Below are 21,864 nucleotides of genomic sequence, written 5' to 3'. Positions count from 1 at the left end.
GGTTCCATATAAATTTTAGGGTTATTTGTTCCAGGTCTGTGAAAAATGTCATGGGTAATTTGATATGAATGACATTAATTCTGTAGATTGCTTATGTAGTAGAGATCACATAATTTAAATGTTATAGAGTTGAGATTTAAGTCACTTCTAGCTCAAAGCCTGTGCATGTCCTTCACTGTCATATAGTGTCCATGTTATCTTGAATTACCTTTTTTGTACTTTCTTTCCTTTGCTAACTTTCCTCGACTAACTTACCATATGTTATTTGAAACAAAGAACCAGTCTTATAGATGACAAAAGTTGTCCTCAGTGAGATCATAGTTTCATGATGAGAATCTTGCTTTTGTACTTATCATCTGAGCCAAACTGAAAATGAATTAAGTGCTTTCACACAAGCAGAAATGTTAACTAAACTGTTATAAACTAAAACTGCATATTCTTGTGCAATGTTAATCCACAGAAATTGAAACAGGCATCCTGAGGGAATCAAGCTCAATTAATGATGCACCCTGAGCCAAACATGCCCACATGTTTAAAATTTTTAACTTATTTGCTTATTATTAAAAAGTAACTCATACTGTAGCATAGAATTCCTAAGTAGCACCTTCATTTTGCACCATTTTGGACCGTGGTTGACCTTGGGCATCTTTATAAACAGATTCTTGATCTTGTCTGAGACTACAGATACAGAAAATGTCAAATTAGAAATGTCAGAGTTCAAAAGAAATGTCATAGTAATATTGGACAGTAATACAATTTGACTTGTGTTTTAGAATTTAATGGAGAAGCAAAAACATGAACCAATTTATTTTGACTTAATGAAGTACATATTTCTACAGGATTGGCTAGTATGTCAGAATGGATGTATTTGAAACAGGTCTATGGAATTTCACTGAAAAGTGCAGTTATTATTTAATCAAATTGCAAATATTTTAAACTATGCTTTAACTAGGAAAGTTCTTATTAGCTATGTGTTCCCGCACATTTGAGATGCTGGCTTTGTGCCCTTGTCTTGGTTGACAAATGAGCCTTGATGTATCTTGCCACCAGCTTCAGAGAATTCTGTGGTTTAGATTTCTGCCCCACCCAGGTTGCTGTCCGCATAGCTCTGTTAACTTCTCTCTTGCTTGTTCTGTTTGGCAGAGACTGCAGTGGTAGCTTGTTGCCAAAGAGGTTAAAACAGAATGCTCAGTTTTGTATAGAATACTCAGGTCTGTGAGAAGTCGAGGTGGCTTTTTTTTTTTTTTTTTTCATTTCCGTTTGTTTTCAGCTTTGAAAACAAAAATTTCACATTCCAATACCTAAATGTAGTTGTGTTGCATGCTTTTTGTGACATTAAAAATAGAGATAGGAAAAACAAGCCTCTTCAAATTTGAGCCGTGGAAGTTCAGTGGCGTTTCTGGGCTTTGTTGTCAGATAAACTGATGGATTTTCATGCTTCTGGAGTTAATGAAGCACTAAGATCCCTGTCCCCATCAGTCACTTCAGGTGCCATCCTTAGACTGAAAGCAGGGTGCAGCTTCATCTTTTGCTGTGTTCCATCACTTTAAGCATACAGACTTTCCATTTCCCTTTTAGCAGCAAACTTTGTCTATATCTATCCTATATAGATTTTTTCTTTCTCAGCAGAAAAACATACCTTTGCCTTCTTGACCAAGGCCAGTTCCTCCATCTGTTCTTAGTTTCTTCCAGCTTCTATCAGTTATACTCCCTTTCAATATCTCCAATGCTTGGTCCTTACCCAGCTTCTTTCTCTAGGCCTGGAGTATATTGCTGACTTTAGGAGACTTCGGTGTGGGAATCACATATAATATTTTCTGTTTTTTAAAAATAGAATTCATGATTAGCTAGAATGAATCAATATATCAATATTTTACAGTAGTGTCTGCTGAATCAAGTATAGTCTTTGGAAACTCTGATTGTTAATAACTAAATTTTTCTTACCTTTCTCTTGCTATTTTTAGGCCCGGCTGTGGTCCCTCCCCAGTATTACGGAGTTACTCCCTGGGGAGTCTACCCTGCCAGTCTTTTCCAGCAGCAAGCCGCCGCCGCTGCTGCAGCAACAAATTCTGCTAATCAGCAGACCACCCCACAGGCTCAGCAAGGGCAGCAGCAGGTAAATGTCAACAAAACTTAACCCCACCTAAGTGTGAATATTAGTTATTGTGTATAATTAAAGGGTAATGTTGTTCCTGATAAACTGTGCATGATGAATGAGTGAGTTGTGTGGTATATGAGTTCAGACAGACTCGCCTGTGCTTTACTGAATGCCTTTTATGTACCTGTTCTTTGGTCAGCGTGACGAAGTGAGATCATGGCATGACGTCCCATGTGATACTGCTTAAGAGGATTTTCCAGTTTAGTGACGGTGAAGTTTTCTTGCTTTGATGCTTTGGTTACTTTCTAAGCACCATTCTCAGATCACTTCTGGCTCTCTCTTTAAGTAGTTTGCTACCAAAGGGAAGGTACTAGTTCTTCAGATTGCTTATTTATGGCATCAGTTTTATATAAAAAAAAAATTATAGTTTTTCTACAGTATTGTATTAGTTTCAGGTGTACATCAAAGTGATTCAGTTATACATACATATATACACATATATATTTATATATTTCTCAAATTCTTTTTCATTATAGGTTATTACATGATATTGAATATAGTTACCTGTGTTATCAGTAGGTCCTTGATTGTCTGTTTTATGTGTAGTAACATCTATTGAATTGGACATAAATCTTAAACCTATTTATATCTTTTTTAACTTAGAGTAAGCTTTTTAACCCATAGAAGGCAATGGCAACCCACTCCAGTACTCTTGCTTGGAAAATCCCATGGACAGAGGAGCCTGGTAGGCTGCAGTCCATGGGGTTATGAAGAGTCGGACACGGCTGAGTGACTTCACTTTCACTTTTCACTTTTATGCATTGGAGAAGGAAATGGCAACCCACTCCAATGTTCTTGCCTGGAGAATCTCTAGTGGGCTGCCGTCTATGGGGTCACACAGAGTTGGACACGACTGAAGTGACTTAGCAGCAAGCTTTTTAACCAAGATGAGAAAAGGAATAGTTAATTGCAAAACTAAGTGTCTTTTTATATTAGGCTATTTTCTCTTGCTTGCTAGAATAATACCTACTTATTTATTTCTGAAAGTTGTGAATTGAATTACTTGAAGGGAAAAATAAATCCCTTAAATCCTTGTGCCAGAAAAAAAACAGTATAAATGTTTGGTATCTGTCATTCTAGTCTTACTATTTAATTAATTTCTTATAAAATTGGGATTATGCTGTCCACACAGCTTTGCATCTTGTTATTATACTCTTCTGTGTTATTTATTGTTTTTAAATCCGTTGAAGAGTGCCTCATTCTTTATTTTGACCAGTCCATTATTATTTGTTATATTTATGTAACTGCTGCTATAACTTAGTAATATTTTGGTGTTATAAATAAGCTTAATATCCTTTGCATAAATCCTTGATTATTTCCATGGTATAATGTCCTGGAAATGGAATTTTTTTTTGAGCAAATAAAACGAGCATTTAGGCTTTTGATAAGCATCATCAAATTAAAGCTTTTTTTTTTTTTCCCCCCGTTTTGAGGAAAAACACCATGCTCATATATGTACATATGTTAATGATCCAAATGAATCGTTTTGGTTTTTATCATTGTCACTAATAAAGTAGATGTTTAATTTCTTAGATTTCACAGGTTGATAGAAAAACCAGGTCTTGAAATTCTAGCTAGTTTTGTCTGGCTCAGTATTTTTTCATTTAGATGACTTTTTGGAAGTTAGGTACACTTCTAGTACCACGTGCAGAGGGGATTCAGCAGGTAATTTGTTGACAGAAGAGCGACCTCTATTAATAAATTTCTTAATAGCTACTCTTTGTGGAAAGTTGGTACTTATCAGGTGATGATCTTTGTGTTTTAAATGGCTGCCAGATCCTGGATTTGGAAGACTGAAGTAATAGCTATGTTTTCAAATCAGCTCTAATAGACTGAATAAGAAAAATAGTAATAAGTACATCTTACTGAAAGCTTTTTGTTTAAAGCTAAGTGCTCTCTATATAGTTTCTTTCATCCTAATTCTAATAAGTAGATTACATGACTTCTTAGCATAAGATTGAGGGAATGGAATTTCTCTGCCCAGGGTCACACACGTATTAAATTGTTAAGATTTGAACACAAGTGTGTAAGTTCACAGTTTGTGCTATCTTCTGACCATATTGTGATATCTAGAGTGATAGAAACCTGAGATCTGGTCTTTGTTCTACCACTAACTGGTTGCAACTAAGGCAAGTTGCATGACGTCTCTGAATATATCCTTAGCTATAAATTGAGCATGACAGGTGCATTATTTCTGAGTTTTCTGTCACCAACAATAACAGACTCTACTGTGAAAAAGTTGTTATTCAAATTATCTTTGGACAAGTATCCATTTTTTCATTCCAGTGTCATTTTTGCCAATTTCTGACTTCAGATGTTTTAGAAAAATATGATTTTCCTGGTGAACTTCTTTGGTTATAGTCATTTAAATGAGAGGTCATTTTAAAACTTTCAACCTTTTTGGCCTTTGCCTTTTATCAGAAAGTGTTTGTTACCTTCTAGATATGCTAACTCTTTTCTGAATCTAATTGCTGGAGTTGACCTCTTGGCCACTCCATCCTTTTTCTGATTCCTTTTTCATTCTTTTCAAAGATTCCTTTGACACCTGATAAAAATGTTCATTTTTTTAAAATTTCAAAATATTTGGTGAAGAAAAAATTCTGGATATTAGGTGAACTCAGGCATGGTGGTAATCTTGGTGGTGGCTTGATGCTGGGTGTTGTATCATGAGAGAAAAGTTTAGAATGGCTTCTGAAGCCTCTAGATGAGGGGAGACTATATAGATGATGATTCTACCAAGTATGATGAACTACAGAAGGATGAATGTTTGTTAGAATATCTCTGTTGAGCATCTGCCTGCTTATTAAATTTTAATGCTGCATTTAAAATCACTACCTTTGAAAATAAATTAGAATTTAATACTTTTTACATCCTGAAAATAGTAAACTGAGTCGTAGGATAGCATTTTACAAATAGTCATTTTTGTTGATTTTATTTCATGTGTAAAATGTTACTTGTGAAATTTTACATATTTGTTTCCCAGGCTTGACATTTCTTTATGAAATTAAGATATGAATATTGGGAGCTGACTGAAAAACTTTGGTTTATCATCAAGGGTACCGCATCGATTTCTAGAGAGTTGACTGAGAGGATACACATTGCTCTCTTCATTGTAAAACAGAGCTCAGTGGTCTGGACTACCTTTTTCTTCTGACACCTTGTCCATTTCCCTGTCCTGTGACTATACACAGCTTCTAACAAAATAGCCTAATTCATTATGCCCTATGAAAAGGATGTTTTCATTTATTTTCCTTCTTCTATTAAAATTAAAAAAAATTTTGAACTATTAGTACTTGCCAAATCTCTGTAAATGCTGTTTACTTTTCCTTTCTGGATTGTTGGTGAGGCATCTCAGTCTTGGCCCAAACTCTTATCTGTGCAACTTCTCTTGAGTCTTCTGTCTATATAGAATGAAGCATTTCCTTCTCTTATGAAGTCCATTAGAGTTCTTTCGGTCACAGATAAATTGCCTAATATTTTGATAGGAATTAACTGTTGGTTATTGATTGTTTCCTGGTTACTAGGTTTAGTGCCTTGCAGACATTAATTCTAATACTTCTACAAATTTGGATGATCAGCTGTTACTCTCACTACTACTGGGGATAAGGAAATGAGAAACTTTTGGTGGATTTAGTGTCTGTACCTCTCTTTTTGCCAATATGGACAGTGTCTTTCATTTTAAATACTCATTTAATAAATGTTTGATAGTAGTGTTTCTCTGTACATGGGCTCTTGATTACATGTGTAACTTTTATAAATAGTAAAATGATAATGAAAATGATCTGATAAGAACTTCACCTTTGAAAACTTTGCAGAATGCATAAACTGGTAATTTTAGCTTTGTTACTCAGTTTTACATTTTTACTTACTGTCATATATAGATCTTTTGAAATAGATTCTTAACAATGATTATCAGCATCTTATCTTTCATTAATTAAAGAAAAAGATCCTTTATCACAGTGGCAGAACAGGTATTCTCCACTGAAATGTCAATGTTCTTGACTGATACTTACATTGATTTAGATTGCTGTCTGTGAAATTTATGAGGAAAAATGATGCCTTCTACAATCAAATACGTTGATTTCATTTGGGGCTGTTTGGCCTCTGATGAATGAGAATAGTGTCATAGGGTAGAGAAAATGTTCTCATATTCCATAAAGAAAATACAACCTTTTTTATTTTTTTAATACAGATATTATAACTTGGTGATGTGGGTAAATTACTCCTGTTTATCATATCTAACCTCTCATCCACTCTAGGATAATTTTTTTCACCCTCTTTTGATTATTATAGGGTTACTGTCTAGCTCCCATTCGTTGGAATAAAAACTCCAAGAAGACAGGAGCTTTGTGTGTCTTGCTCATTGCTTTATCCCCAATACCTGCCAGATGTTAGGCATTAAGTATTTGATTACTGACTGAATTATAACTTTTAAATGGTTTTAACTCTTATAAAGGTAATATGTTTCTTAAACTAAAAGTGGTAGAATGAAATTTCACTATATGAAATGCTGTTAATTGATTTTTTTTTAAATCCTAACATCCATGTCACATAAAAACATTATTGGAAAAATGGTTTACAATCATCAGTTTTTAAAGTTGATTTAACTTAAGCACGTGTTGGGTCTTAGATGTTTCCAGTGAAGAAAATGTTGATTTATTTCTGTCTTCCAGGTTCTCCGTGGAGGAGCCAGCCAGCGTCCTTTGACCCCAAATCAGAACCAGCAGGGACAGCAAGCCGATCCACTGGTGGCAGCTGCAGCAGTGAATTCTGCCCTTGCATTTGGACAAGGACTGGCTGCAGGCATGCCAGGTGAGGCTGCATTGTTGTTCCTCATCACTCGAGGGGGAAAAGTCTGCTTTTTGCGGAGAGGTTCAGAGGAGAATGGCAGTACTTTGGACTTGCTTAAGCTTGTCATCATTTGGGGACTGGCGAGGATGACATACACTTGCCCTCACTTAGACCATAGTTCGTTGATGAGAGCACCTAGTATTCTGAGCCAGTCATAATCTTACATATTGGAAACATGTGAACCTCCACACATAGCTTAGATTATCCTGTTTTCCTTTGGTGGTAGTCTGTTTTCTCCCTCAGTGTTAAGAATGAAAGGAGTGGCCAGGTTGCATCAGCATCACTCCAGGGCTGATACTTGTGAACAGTATTATTAGGAAGACATTCCTAGTATTCTCTGATCATGTTCCCCTTCCATTTCTAGAATTTCTCCCAAACAGTAGAGGTGCTTTGTGGCTGTCTACCTGTGATTGATATGTATGCTGAATACATGTTATTCTTAGCTTACTGTCTCCTGGTCTTATTCTTTGCATGGATTGCCTGTAGTTTGAGGTTTTGCCTTTTAAACAAGTCCTTCTGAGACCTCAGTATAAGTTTATGGATTCTTACTGACCTTGGCGTATAGTTAGGTCAGCTTATCTATTTATGAATTCATTGAGTAACTTGAACTTAGATCATGCATGTTGTTAGTTACTAAGCATTTATGTTTTATTATGAAGTCAACTGTAATTAATCTTATGGCTCAATAGCATTTGAAGATACTGTCTCAGAGTATTGAAAGAACCTGTTAATGGAAGCTTGTCTAGAGTTTCCCTGATAACTTGCAGTATATTTGTATTTAGATTATGTGATATGAATTGTATAGTTAAGAAAACATAAAATAATTGTCAGTGTATGGTTGCTGGTGATAACTGTGGTTAGCACTTTGAAGAGTACAGTTGTTCCCTGTTCCACTAAATTCCCTTTCTAACACTTGGTGTATAATAAATTACACTACCCTCTGCTGTGCCACGTAGCATGCTACATCTTTCACACTCATTTTTTAATCTTTACAAGAACTTTATGAGTTAGGTATTATTATTAACCTTATGAGGATACTACCCAGACTCTCAGGGTTATGCTGCTATCTTAAGTGGTCAAGCTAGGATATAAACCTAGGTGTTTCTGTCCCTAGTGCTGAGTTTGTAACTATTTACAGTATGCTGGTGTCCAGGAAACATTTGTTAGCTTCATATATACTTATCTGTCATCTTAATATTCTCAGGTTATCCAGTCTTGGCTCCCGCTGCTTACTATGACCAAACCGGTGCCCTTGTGGTGAATGCAGGAGCGAGAAATGGTCTTGGAGCTCCTGTTCGACTTGTAGCTCCTGCCCCAGTCATCATTAGTTCCTCAGCTGCACAAGCAGGTGAGCTTATGTCTTAGTGGACTCACTCAGATTTAAAAGGGAGAATGGATGATATTCTTAAACTATGTTGAAAGGTACATTATTTGACAATTTTCAGAGTAAGAATTCTATCCTGTAATTTTTCAAAGAGAAAGAGTCAGAAGTGGCAAATGACCTTGATAGATTCTGATTCTGTTGACAGTGTGTACCAGCTGGTTAGCAGCAAGGACCTGCTCTACTGTGAGCATAGCCAAGTTGGATTACTCACACAAAATGGCACTGTTGGCAGAAGTCCAAGGCTAATTTCACAGAAATTCATATAGTTATTTAAGACAATTTGGTGTTTGTTTTGTTTTTGTTTTGCTATGGCGGGGGAGGGCAGCAATAGATTTTTATTTTAAGTCTTTATATATGTCATATGTATATATTGTATTATTATATACATTATAAATTTGGGAACAACAGTGGGGGTATCTAGGGGAGAGAAATATGCTTAAGTGTCCTAAGAATTGCAGGGCTTCAGTATGTGATTCTGGAGAAAATGTCCTTAATGTAGGTAATTGTAGAACTTGAAACTTTAGGAAGTAGTTGTATTTGAAATGAGTACTTTTGATACCCATATCTATCTTAATTATAGGCTCTTTATAATCTGCCCACATAGTGATCTATCTTAAATTGTAGACTCTTTATAATCTGCCCACATAGTGAACTTGGCTCCAGTGGTATTTTGAGTTTGAATTGAGAGTAGAAGTAGAAAAATACTAATAGAAGCTTCAGGTGAAGGGATCAAAGACAGATTTGTATAGTTCTTTAAAAGATTTGTGTCTGCTTTGAAAAGATATGGCAGCATTAAAAGATTTTCAAAAGGATAACAATGCAGTTTGGAAATGTGGCCATTCTCTTTCATAGCCATATGGTTTGCTTTCTTCTACATAGCTGTTGCAGCGGCCGCAGCTTCAGCAAATGGAGCAGCCGGTGGTCTTGCTGGAACAACAAATGGACCATTTCGCCCTTTAGGAACTCAGCAGCCCCAGCCCCAGCCCCAGCAGCAGCCCAGTAACAACCTGGCATCCAGCTCTTTTTACGGCAACAACTCTCTGAGCAGCAATTCACAGAGCAGCTCCCTCTTCTCCCAGGGCTCCGCCCAGCCTGCCAACACATCCTTGGGATTTGGAAGTAGCAGTTCTCTCGGCGCCACACTGGGATCAGCCCTTGGAGGGTTTGGAACAGCAGGTAGAAATCACGCTGATGTGCTGAAACTAAATTTTAATTATTTTTTACAATCTTTATGGAATTACTGACAGTGCATGGAACCCTGGACAGATACCACAGGCAGATCTGGACCGAGTCCCGTGGGAACCCAGCTGTTCCACACGTCTTTGAGATAATGGACTGTTCAAGTCAAGTTATACATGTGGGGCCTATTTCAGGTTTACACACACATTGCTACTTATTTATATTCTCAGAGTCCATTTGTTTTTAAGGGTTAGAAAATCTGGGGAGATTTCTGCAGGCATTGGGGAGAATGTGGAGGGAAGTATACAAATGTGGATATGAAAAACTGAGGGAGGAGGACTTACCAAAAATCTTAGGGTGGTATACTCCACAACCTGCAGGCCTTAAAGAGTCATGAGTTTTCTCTAGTCTTCAGAAGAATTAAGGTGGATATTATGGAAAAGTGGGAGGAAGGAAATTAGACTAAAGATATTTTAAATGTTTTAATGGGAGAAAAAAAGCGGGAAAGTAGTAAGGAAAGTGATGGAATAATTGCAGTGTTTGTAAGACAATGTGATCAAAACAGGGGTTTATTTGAGAGACAGTATCTTAAATTGGAATTGGGGGCTAGTAATATCTGTTGATTGAACCCTTTGAGAAAGCAGGCTTTTTCATGTAAGTCTTGTGTAGTGGGGCAATACCCCCTTCACAAATCTTTTTTCTACTCCATTTTTCTACCAGAACCTTTGGGTTGATGAAAGGCATTCTTTCTAGCCCATTTTCTTTCACCTTTCCCATAACTTGTGTGGCCATCAGAGGATTTTAACCCACCCCTACCCCATAATATGAGACACAAAAGGAAGGAGACTTTAACATACGTGTGATGGTTTGAAAAAAACGTTTCATGTTAACAGAGCCATGTCCTCTTTATTACTCTACCTGCCCCTAGAACTGCCACATGAACAGTTAGGCTGTCTCTGCTGACAAATTTGCGGTGGTAAGGAGTCTGGATCAAAGTGTTAGGAACAGGTCACTGGGCTTGTTCTTCGAAGAACAGGCCTGTTCTTATCTGCATTGTTTTAATTCCATTTTAGTTGCAAACTCCAACACTGGCAGTGGCTCCCGCCGTGACTCCCTGACTGGCAGCAGTGACCTTTATAAGAGGACATCGAGCAGCTTGACCCCCATTGGACACAGTTTTTATAACGGCCTTAGCTTTTCCTCCTCTCCTGGACCCGTGGGCATGCCTCTCCCTAGTCAGGGACCAGGACATTCACAGACACCACCTCCTTCCCTCTCTTCACATGGATCCTCTTCAAGCTTAAACCTGGGTAAGAACCATTACTCTACACCACCTTGAACTCTAGAAATCTCTTGCCACTGATGACATTAGAAGTACTTTGCGTAAGCAAAGGACGATCCCTTCATCCTAGAGGTGTCCTGGGTGTTCTGTGCCTTCCTAAAGTGCCTCATGTTACTTAGGCTGTACCTAGGCAGCACAGCAGTGTGGAATTTATCCAAGTTTGGGTGCATCCCATGTATATTCACTTCAGCTTTAGTATGAACATCTTTGGCTGTTCTTTGGCTGCATGTGAGAATCTTTCAGTATAAACAGTACAGATTCCTTTAAGCTGGAAAATAGAGACAAAGAGTGTATTAACCTAGTAACACTACTGAAATAGCACCACAGTTAATATTTAGCCTTGTTTTTCAGATTCCCTTCCCTTCCCCGTGTATGTTTAATATCTTACTTTCTCACATAAAGCATTTTGTTTTAAAAATTTCATCAGATTCTTTAAAAAAATTTCTATATACATTCTTAAACTACACAGGATGCTAATGAGTATAGATCCTTCCCAATTATATGTTTAGCTTATTTTGTATATGGGGTTTAAAAAAATGTTACCATCTGGATCCTGGAAAATGACGAGGGAATAGAGGCTGCCAAGCAGCCAGCTTTAAGAATGAAAAGAAACTTATTTTAACAATTTGGGTTGCAAGGTTTTAAATCTTTCAAGATGGAAGATGGTACACACACTCCCTTCCTCTAGTTATTTATCAAGTTTGTATTTTGAAGTGCTGAGTTATTTTTTAGATGGAGAAAGTTGAGGCATAGAAGTGTGGTGACCATATAATTCATGCTGCAATCCAGGACACTTAAGGGAGCTAATGAGGGTGTTGTTAATAATCATCTGTGATGACAAGCCTGAATCAGGACTGTCCTGGGAAATACCATTTTGCTAGAGGATTCTGATTTTTAAATCTATTTATTATTGTTTTAAGTTAAAGCTTTTATTTTTTAGAGCAGTTTTAGGCTCATAATAAAATTGAGGGGAGAATATAGAGATTTCCCTTGTACTCTCTGACTTGCACATTTATAGCTTCTCCTATTTATCACTGTCCCCCACCAGAGTGGTACCTTTGTTAGAGTTGATGGACCTACATTGGCATATCGTTATCATCCAAAGTCCATAGTTTACATGGATCTTTTTGTTTGTTTGTTTCTTTTTTTCTTTCTTTGTTTTTGACCAGAAAGATTATGGACTTAGAAATGAGGACTGATTAAAAATGATCAGTCCTTTTTTATTTGGAAAGACAAAGACTGAAAAATGATTATAAAAATCAAAAGTCTTGAAGGGGATAGGATAATATAGTTATTATTCTAGAACTAAGAGTGCTCTCTGAGTTTGAGAAATGAGTTCTAAGGCAAAACTATGTATGTATGTACATAGACATATGAGAGTGTGTGTGTGTATCCTGAGGTTTTACATGATAAGAACTATAGTTATGAAACTGTGTCATGTTATATATGGACATCACTTTAGAAAAGTTTTAGGGATGTTACAAATTGCTAGGTCCATATTGGATAAATAAGGAATAGGGTATATTGCACAACAGTGTCTCTTTGTAACAGGAGGCCTGGCTTTAAAGAATGAGGGTAAATGCAAACTTACAAGGAGGAGATGAAAGCCCCAGCTTAGTATGTAGATGGAAGGCATTAACATTTATTGAATAGTTATTACCAGCTACTGTTAACAGTTTTGGGTGCTGTACATACCATTCTGGAAGATATGGTATGCCTATGATACAGATGTGAGGAAACTGACTTAAATCTTGCTTAGGTCTGAACAGACTCCAAAGCAGCATCAGGGTATATCATGTAATGTGCCCAGAATATCTTTTAAACCAGTGCATTATCAGGGTCAGAACTCTTATCCTTTAATTCCTTGGTTTAAACATTTAAACTGTATCAGCATATACTTAACAGTAAACAGATGAAATCTACAAAAAGTTTTTTTTGTAAATAGCCAGATAGTAGATATCTTAGGCTTGTCAGTTAGTCTCTAGTCAATATTCAACTTTGCTAAAGAAGCACAGAAATAGCCACAGACAGAATGTAAATAAATTTGCAGCTATCTTTCAATAAAACTTCATTTACAAAAATAGGTGGCAGGCCAGATTTGTCCTGTGGACTGTATCAGCCTCTGAACTAAATGCTATGGCTCTAGGTGTTTGAAAATGGAGCTGGAAACATTACTTGCATGCGTGGTGCCTTTCCTCTTTCCAATATATCAGCAATTTAATAAAATACATCCTTCTCCTTAATTTATGATTTCCCTGTGAAGAAGGAACAAACTGTTGCTGTGAGTTATTTCTTATTTTAATGACTCTTGCTGTCTGCCTAGTTTTATTTTTGACATACCTTCCCTTTAAAAATCTTTTACTTTGAATAAGCATTTTAGAGGTATGTATTCCCATTGGACTGCCTTTGTTGCATGTGCGATGTTTAATGAGACATGCCACTCTTGAGGAATTTTGTGGTGATTGGTGGTGCTTTGCCTCACCTAAGTCTATTTCCTTGAGAAAAAGGTTCTTGTATGCTTTAGTTTTAACCATTACAAAATGATCACCACAATAAGTCTGTTTACCATCTGTCACCAAGGAAATATAAATTTTTTTACCAAATATAAATTGGGCCATTCCTAATGTAGTTTTTACTATTAATACTGTACTGCTGCCACCAACTATCAGTTCTCAGGTCACTAACAACCATAGTAAGTAAGCATTCATTCATTGTGTTAAGTACTCAGATGACTCTATACAGGGAAACTTAAACTCAGCATGGTTTAATGAGTTTTGTGATACCCCATAGCTATAAGTGTTTGAATGCACACTCCAGCTTGTATCTCTGTTATCCCAGTGTGGATCTTTTCTCAATGTTATCATATATTTTCACATTTCCTCCCAGTAGACAGAAATGTGTTAGGATACTCAAAAAAAATCCCTGCCTGCAGTAATTATATTCCTCCTTATTTATTCAACATTCATGTGTTGAGTACCTACTATAGATTCTTCATTGTTTTTTTTCATACCTGTTTTAAAGATCAGATTTCTATTTTTAAAAACAATTTATTTTAAAAAATATCTGTTAACTTATTTGGCTGTTCTGGATTTTAGTTGTGGCACACAGGATCTCCTATCTTTGATGTGGCATGGGGATTCTTTAATTGCTGCATGTAGGATCTAGTTCCCTGACATCCCCTGCAATTGGAATCGTGGAGTCTTAGGCACTGTACCACCAGGGTAGTCCCCAAAAAACAGCTTTATTGAGTTGTATATTGCATATTTTGAAATCCACTCCTTTCAAGCGTACAATTCAATTATTTTTAGTAACTTTCTATATTGTGCAATCTTTAGCATAAATCAAGTTGGTAATATTTTCATCCCTTCTGTAAGATTTTTCTTAGTCATTTATGTTAATCTCCATTCACACCCTTGACTATGTGCGTGCGCTAAGTCACTTCAGTCATGCCTGACTCATCGTGACCCTATTTTAGCCCACCAGCCTCTCTTTTCATGAGAGTCTCTAGGCAAGAATTCTGGAGTGGGTTGCCGTGCCTCTTCCAGGTGATTTTCCCGACCTAAGGATCCAACTTTTGTCTCCTGTGACTCCTGCATTGCAGGTGGATTGTATACTGCTGAGCCAGCAGGGAAGCCCATTCACACCCTTAGCTCCAGTCAAACACTGATGTACTTTCTGTCTGTGTTCTTTTTTTGCATGTGGGGGTGGATATATGTGTGCTTCAAGCCTTAGGGATTCTTAGTTACCCTACCCGGAATGGAACCCAGTGCCCTCTGCAGTGAAAGTGGACTGCCAGGAAATTTCCTACTTCCTGTTTTTAAATTTGTCTTTTCTGAACATTTGATATAAATGGAACCATACAGTATGTGACCTCTTTTGCTTGGCTTCTTTTTTTTTTCTTCTTCAGAGGTTTTTGAGATTTTATTCATGATATAGTATGTGTCAGTAGTTTATCCCCCCCCTTTTTTTTTTGGCTGAATTATCCTGTTTTCTGGATAATGCTACATTTTTGTCTAACTTTTCACAGTTGAAGGATGTTTGTTGTTTACAGTTTTTGGCTGTTAGATGTTTTCCTGTAGAAACATGTTTTCACTTCTCTAGAAGTAGAATTGCTGAATGTAAAAGTTTTATGTTAAACTTGGGAGAAATTCAGACTTTTCCAGTTTCATCATTTACGTTCCCACCAGCAGTGTATGAGGATTCCAATTTCTCTACATCCTTGCCAACATTTGTTCTTATTTTTCTTATATAACATCGCCATTCTAGTGGGCATGAAATAGTTATGTCATTGTGGTTTTAATTTGCATTTCCCTCATGACAGTGATGCATAGCATCTTTTTATGTGCTTGTTACCATTCGTGGATCTTTGGTGACGTGTCCACTCATTTTTTGGGCCCAGTTTTGGATGTGCATTGTTTGTCTTATTCCGTGGAATTGTAAGGGTTCTTTGTATATTCTGGATGTGTGCTATTAAGTTGCTTCAGTCGTGTCCAACTCTTTGTGACACTGTGGACCCACCAGGTCTTCTGTCCATGGGATTTTCCAGGCAAGAATACTGGAGTGGGTTGCCTTGCCCTGCTTCAGGGGATCTCTCCAACCCAGGGATTGAACACGCATCTCTTAGGTCTCCTGCATTGGCAGGCAGACTCTTTACCACGGCACCATCTGAGAAGCCCTGTATTCTGGAATCAAGTCCTTTATCAGACTTTATGTATATGTGTTTTACATATACATAGTTTCTGATCTTTTGCTTGTCTTTTTCTTTTTAAATGGTTGTTTTTGAAGTGCAGTAACTTTAAATTTTTTTAAAATAGTTTTAATTTTGATGAGGTCCAGTTTATCATGCTTTATGGTATAGAAATCTTTGCCTAACTCAGGGTCTTAAAGAGGTTCTCGTATGTTTTGTTCTAAAATTTTTGTTTTTTTAGCTGTTAAAGTCTTTGGTCTGTTTTGAGTTAATTTTGTGTATTGCATGAGGTAGGTGATTGTTCATCTTTTTGCGTGCACTGTTTTTCCCCAGCAAAGTTTTGAAATTTTTAGTGTGCAGGTCTTTACATGAAAACTAGATCTAGTATATTTTTTTAATGCTATTGTGAATAGAATTCTAGTTTTATTTTGGATTGTCCATTGCTTGTAAGCATTTAGTTTTATTATCATGGTAGAATTACTAATCCTTTAAGAAAAACAAAGATCAAACAAAATAATTTTCCCTGTCCCTGCCTGAATTGCAGTTGATGTTTCCAATTTATTGTTCAGTAACCTGTAGTAATGGTGTTGGAGAAGACTCTTGAGAGTCCCTTGGACTGCAAGGAGATCCAACCAGTCTATCCTAAAGGAGATCAGTCCTGGTTGTTCTTTGGAGGGAATAATGCTGAAGCTGAAACTCCAATACTTTGGCCACCTCATGAGAAGAGTTGACTCATTGGAAAAGACCCTGATGCTGGGAGAGAATGGGGGCAGGAGGAGAAGGGGACGACAGAGGATGAGATGGCTGGATGGCATCACTGACTTGATGGACATGAGTTTGGGTGAACTCTGGGAGTTGGTGATGGACAGGGAGGCCTGGTGTGTTGTGATTCCTGGGATCGCAAAGAGTTGGACACGGCCGAGCGACTGAACTTAACTGAACTGAACCTGTAGTAATCTCAGATTGTTTACTAGTCGTGTGTATGCCTCCTGTTCTAAATGGAAATGTAGCATTTTGTGATTGATTACCTAGTTCTCTGAAGTGACTTGTCATCTGTAAAACTAACCGAGTGAAAGTTAACATAGTTTGGATTCAGCATTATGCACTAAAGACAATTATTCTTAGGCTAACTTTCATGAAGGGTTGCTTGGTTATGGTATTAAGGAGTGGTTTGAGGAGAACTACTTTATAAACATTTTTGTGAGCAGCACTGCCTCTGCCTGTGTTAAATTCAGAACCAGATGTTGAGCGCCTTGGGAAGTTTTCTGTAAAAGGCAAAGAAAGCAGGGTTTTGCCCCTTAGTCATCTACTAAATCTCTGAGTACAGAAAACAAAACCAGATGAATGAAAACATTCCATGTAGCAAGAGGATGGGATCCTAGATGGCTGGAATACTAGAAAACCCTTTGGATAAAGTAACTGAAGCACTTCTTAATTTAGCATGGTACTTTTAATCTGTATGTGTGTATTTTTAAAGTTAGTTTCTTGTAGACAGCATATGTTGAATTACATCTTTTGACCCACTCTGACAGTCTCTCTATTTGGTACATTTAGACCATTGACAAAGTGATTATTGATACAGTTGGATTAATGTTTACTATATTTGTTGTTTTCTATTTTTTGTTTCTATGTTTGTCTTTCATTCTTTTTCTGCCATTTGTGGATTTTAAAAAGAAATTATTTATTTGGCTGCATGGAATCTTTAGTTGGGGCATGTGGGATCTAGTTCCCTGACTAGGGGTCGAACCCAAGCACCCTGCATTGGGAGTGTGGAATCTTAGCCACTGGACCACCAGGAAGTCCCTGCCTCTTGTGGTTTTAATTGAGCATTTTTTATGATTCCATTTTATTTCCTTTCTTAGCCTGTCAATTAGACTACTTCCTTTTTTTTTTTTTACAACTTTTTCAGTGGTTTGACTAGGATCATTATACATTTACAGTTAACTAAGGTCCACTTTCAAATAAGGCCATAAAAGGACTTTATAATCACAGAATAATCTTAACCTTTATCTGCTATCCCTTGTGTAATTACTGTCATTCATTTCAGCTGTATAAAAAGCAGATGTGTGTGTATATGTATGTATATGATGTAGCCATAAGCATGCATAATTGAATACATTGTTGCTATTATTGGAGCAAACTATTGTCTGTCAGATCAGTTAAGAATAAGAGAAATTTTTCTCTTTTACTTATTCTTTTTTTGAGGTTCTTCCTTTCTTTATATGGATCAGTTTGTGGCCTGTGTTATTTATACTTCTTTCTGAAGAATGCTTTTGACATTTTTTGCAAGGCACATCTGTTGGCAACAAATTCCATCAATTTTTGTTTGCTGAGAAAGTCTTTATTTCTCCTTCACTTGTGAAGGATAATTTTGCAGGATACGGAATTCTAGGTTGGTGGGTTTCTTTCCTTCAAAACTTAAGCTCTTCTGTCTTCTTGCTTGCATGCTTTTTGAGGAGAAGTCAGATGTAATTCTTACCTTTGCTTCTCTGTAAGTGAGACGTTTTTCTTGTGGCTTCTTTCAGTATTTTTTCTTTGATTTTATGTCACTTGAAAATGATAGTTGGGAGGTATAATTTTTTGCTTGCTTTTCCTGCTTGTTGTTCCCTGTGCTTCCTGGATCTGCAGTTTGGTGTCTTACATTGATTTAGATAATCCTTAGTCATTATTGATTCAGATATTCCCTCTGTTCCTTTCTCTCTTTCTTCTCCTTCTGATATCCTCACTATGTGTATGTTCCAGTTTTTGTAGTTTACCCACAATCCTTGGATATTCTGTTCATTTTGATTTTTGAGGATTCTATTGATAGATCCTCTAGCTTAGAGATTCTTTCTTCATCTGTAGTCAGTTTGGTAATAAACCCATCAAAGATGTTCTTCATTTCGGTTACAATACTTTTTATCTCTAGCATTTCTTTTTGGTTCTTTCTCAGGATTTCCATCTCTCTGCTTACATTGCCCATCTCTTCCTGCATGCTGTATATTTTAGGGCCCTTAGCATATTAATTGTATTTGTTTTAAATTCCCATTCTGAAAATTTCGGTATCCCTGTCATTTATGTTTCTGATGTGTGCCCTTACTCTTCAGATTTTTTTTTTTTTTGCCTTTTGCTATGCCTTGATAGCCATGCCTGATATATCAAGTGAAAGGAAATGCCATAAGTAGGTTTTTAGTAATGTGATGGTGAAGTGTGAGGGAAGGGAGAGTGTTCTGTAGACTTATGATTAGGTCTCACTGTGTTAGTGAGCCTGTATTTCTGGACCATCAACTTCACAAATGTTTCTTAGTATTTTTCCTTCTCCTTTTGTTCAGACAGGATAGTTTGGGTAGGCTAGAGTTGCGTATTTCAGCACTTGATAGTTTGTTGGTTACAGTTCAGGATTTCCTAGTCTGTTACTGGTTTGGGCAGTGTGTCTGTTTGAGTCTGTGGTCAGGTTAGCCGTGATGACCTGTATGTCTGTCTCTCTGATCTTGGCAGCAGTGGTTTTCTCTATTTTCATCTCTTTTATGGATCCAAGAAGAATTTTTGATTTTTCAGACTGTTTAGTTTTTTGCTTGTTGTTAGGGTGAAGTGGTGACTTCCACATTCCTTACATGTGAAGCAGGAAACCTACATATACACAACATATACACAAAACATTTAAGCTGTTGATCTCTGCGGAAGTGTCATAGGACACAGCTCTATGAAATCCACCACCATCAAAATATTACTGAAAACTTTGTGGAATCGTTAGGAGGCTCCCTTAGAGGGCCTGTATGAAATGTTCTTTTTTAAAACAGGTGTTAAACACTCTCAGAGGCCACCTCCAAGGGATGAAAGTTTGGGCATAAGTGCATGTAGGTGTGTAAACCATAGTGAACTAGAAAACGCCTTTAGGTATCTATAAAGAAACTGCAGTCAACAAGTAATGATGGTCTGCTCTTTGCCGGATACCTTTTCAAAAACAACAGGAAACCACATTTTTTAAGCAGAAATTTTAACCATTGGCTTAATGTTTAAAGAAAATTATTTGGCCTGAGCAGAATATTCCTATTAACTGTTGGTTTGCCATTTATAATATAGTACCTAGAGAAACTTTTTTTCAGATTTGTATACTTCCCTTCTCAATAGTAACAGCTGTGTGTATATATGTGTGTGTGCTTGTATATCCTTTCTGGCATCCAAGGATACCAGAGCCAAAAATCAAAACTTCAGGGCAGATGTGTAAATCTGCCCATTATTCACTCCCAACCCTTTATGTTATGGATTAGTCAGTATGCTCTTAGCCACAGTAACAGAAAATCCAGCTGATAATGGATTAAACAATAAGTGCATTTGTTGGCTTGTGTAACTGAAGTAGAGAAATAGGGCAGTGCTCAGGGTTGGTTCCCGCAATTCAGCCTTGAAACCAAGGATCTGGCTTCCTTCCATGTTAATTTGGATGTTTCTCAGGCCTTTTAGGAGTTTGGTTGTTTTTTTGTTGATTTGTTACTTTTCACTAAGTACCTTTGTTAGTGACCAGATTTGTAAAATACCTTTGAGTTGTTTCAAAACCTTGTGTATTCATGCCACGCCTCCTTCTTCACCACCTTACTTGGTATTATCACAGTCTTCAGTACTGCTGACCTGTCTGATTACTTCCTCTTTGCCTGTTTGTCTCCTTTCTCAGACTGGAGGAAAGAAGTATTATTTTTTGAAATGGAATAAAAAGCAGCCATATGGCTACTGTTCTTTTTTCTTAGAAGCCTCCTGTCTTCTTTTGCTGAAAGAAATGTTTTCCTTTTGGATTAAGAAATATTGTGAAATTTTGACCAGAATAACAATGTCCTTTAGAAAACGAAAACTGTATAACTATCTGAAAAGGAGTAGTGTGGTTGGCTGCAAAGCTGTAACTCTGGAGTTAAGAATTCTGTGATAAATTCTGGTCATGGTGAATTTGAGTTTTGTATCTTTGGAGAGGCATTTCGTAATTTTCGGCCTTAATTTTATGTTACTTATACGGGATTTTTAAAACTCCCTTTTCTGTAATGCCAGTAAGAATTTGATAGAAAGTGGATATGAAATATTGCTAGCATAGAGGCTGACATAGGACAAATGCTCAGTAAGTAGTTTTTATTTAATTACTTAAAAATGTGAGCCATTTCCTTTTGGTTCCACAGTTTTCATTGAGACCCACACCTTTGAAACTGGACCATAGAATTCTGTGGAGAAGTCCAAGCTGAGTGTTCTTTTGTAGCTACCACTGAACTCCAGATCAGACTGTCATAAAAACTCTGTAGTTAACAGGCAGTTCATGTTGGGTGACTTCTCTCATGGTTTCTGGATTGTTATTCATCTGCTCCCTTTGTGGTTTAAATGGTGTTTCTTACCTACTTTGCAATGTAGGAATAGGGGAAGAACCAAAAAAAAAAGGCTTCACATCCTTTTTATAGTACAATCTAAAGTTAAAAAAAAAACACCAGTATCGTAAAAAAACAAAGAAAATAGATACTCATAATTTTTAAAATTCTGTTTTACCTTTTGATAGGTTTTCAGTTTTTCCTCTATTTTTTCTGTCGGGGGATTCACAGTGATTATTTCTTTGTCAGCAGTCAAGATGGCAGTATTAGTGGCCTGAAAGGTGTTGCTACTGCAATTACTTCAGGCTCTGTTCCAGTAGGAGTTAGATGCTGTCCATTCCTGATGAAGAACTTGAAAGCCTTCCATTTCAAAGTATATATCCTTTTTTTTTTTTTCTATCCCTTATGTCTAATTGTTGGCCTGCATTGCCTTAGTGATTTTCATACTTTTATTTACTGGCAAAATCATGCCTTCAAAACTTTTTTGGGGGGACCCACTATATAAAACAGACTAACCTGGGTACCCCATTTTTCTTTTTTTAAGAAAGGGTTTCAGATGGGAGTGAGGATTATTCATTGATGGCAGGAATCTCCACAGAGACGAGAGTGGAAAACCACTCTCGTCTCTGTGCAGTTTGTCTTTTCTGATCCTGGTTCACACAGCAGGAATGTTCCTCCTCATTTCACTTATTACGAAGGGACTCACTAACCCTTGCTCCATTGTTGCTAGCAGTCTCCTATCAGTGTTTAATAGCACTCTCCTCAATTTTTGTGCAAAAGCTTTCTTCCAACTTGGTGAGTTGGCCTTATAAAAATCATGGCACTAATAGAATTGAGTCTTAACACAAAAGCAACAGATCTGAAAAGAAATCAGAGGTGATACAAGATTTCATGTATGGAATGCTTTTTCTTCTCTTGAACAAAGTTCCTTAAGAATGAGTCTTG

The 21,864-nt window shown here is 36.9% G+C and overlaps 1 protein-coding gene and 1 non-coding gene across 18 annotated transcripts in view; both read left to right on the top strand.

Moving 5' to 3' along the window:
* Positions 1-21,864, top strand: part of PUM1 (pumilio RNA binding family member 1) — a 125,309-nt gene that overhangs the window by 81,461 nt on the left and 21,984 nt on the right. For 10 of the 17 annotated variants that reach the window (XM_040227968.1, XM_040227962.1, XM_040227961.1 and 7 more), the window contains 5 exons: positions 1,965-2,116; positions 6,832-6,970; positions 8,214-8,357; positions 9,273-9,569; positions 10,646-10,882. In XM_040227968.1, coding sequence (XP_040083902.1) covers positions 1,965-2,116; positions 6,832-6,970; positions 8,214-8,357; positions 9,273-9,569; positions 10,646-10,882 — 969 coding nt within the window. The remainder of the gene's footprint in view (positions 1-1,964; positions 2,117-6,831; positions 6,971-8,213; positions 8,358-9,272; positions 9,570-10,645; positions 10,883-21,864) is intronic. The other 7 variants (XM_040227956.1, XM_040227957.1, XM_040227955.1 and 4 more) reach the window with 2 other exon arrangements.
* Positions 7,086-7,162, top strand: LOC120855204. The gene has a single exon (XR_005719174.1). It is a non-coding gene; the product is annotated as a small nucleolar RNA SNORD103/SNORD85 (small nucleolar RNA).

This window comes from Oryx dammah, unplaced genomic scaffold (assembly GCF_014754425.2).
Source record: "Oryx dammah isolate SB20612 unplaced genomic scaffold, SCBI_Odam_1.1 HiC_scaffold_27, whole genome shotgun sequence".
Lineage (NCBI taxonomy): Eukaryota > Metazoa > Chordata > Mammalia > Artiodactyla > Bovidae > Oryx > Oryx dammah.
The sequence above is the reverse complement of the archived record's forward strand: the minus strand, read 5'-3'. Positions and strand labels throughout refer to the sequence as shown.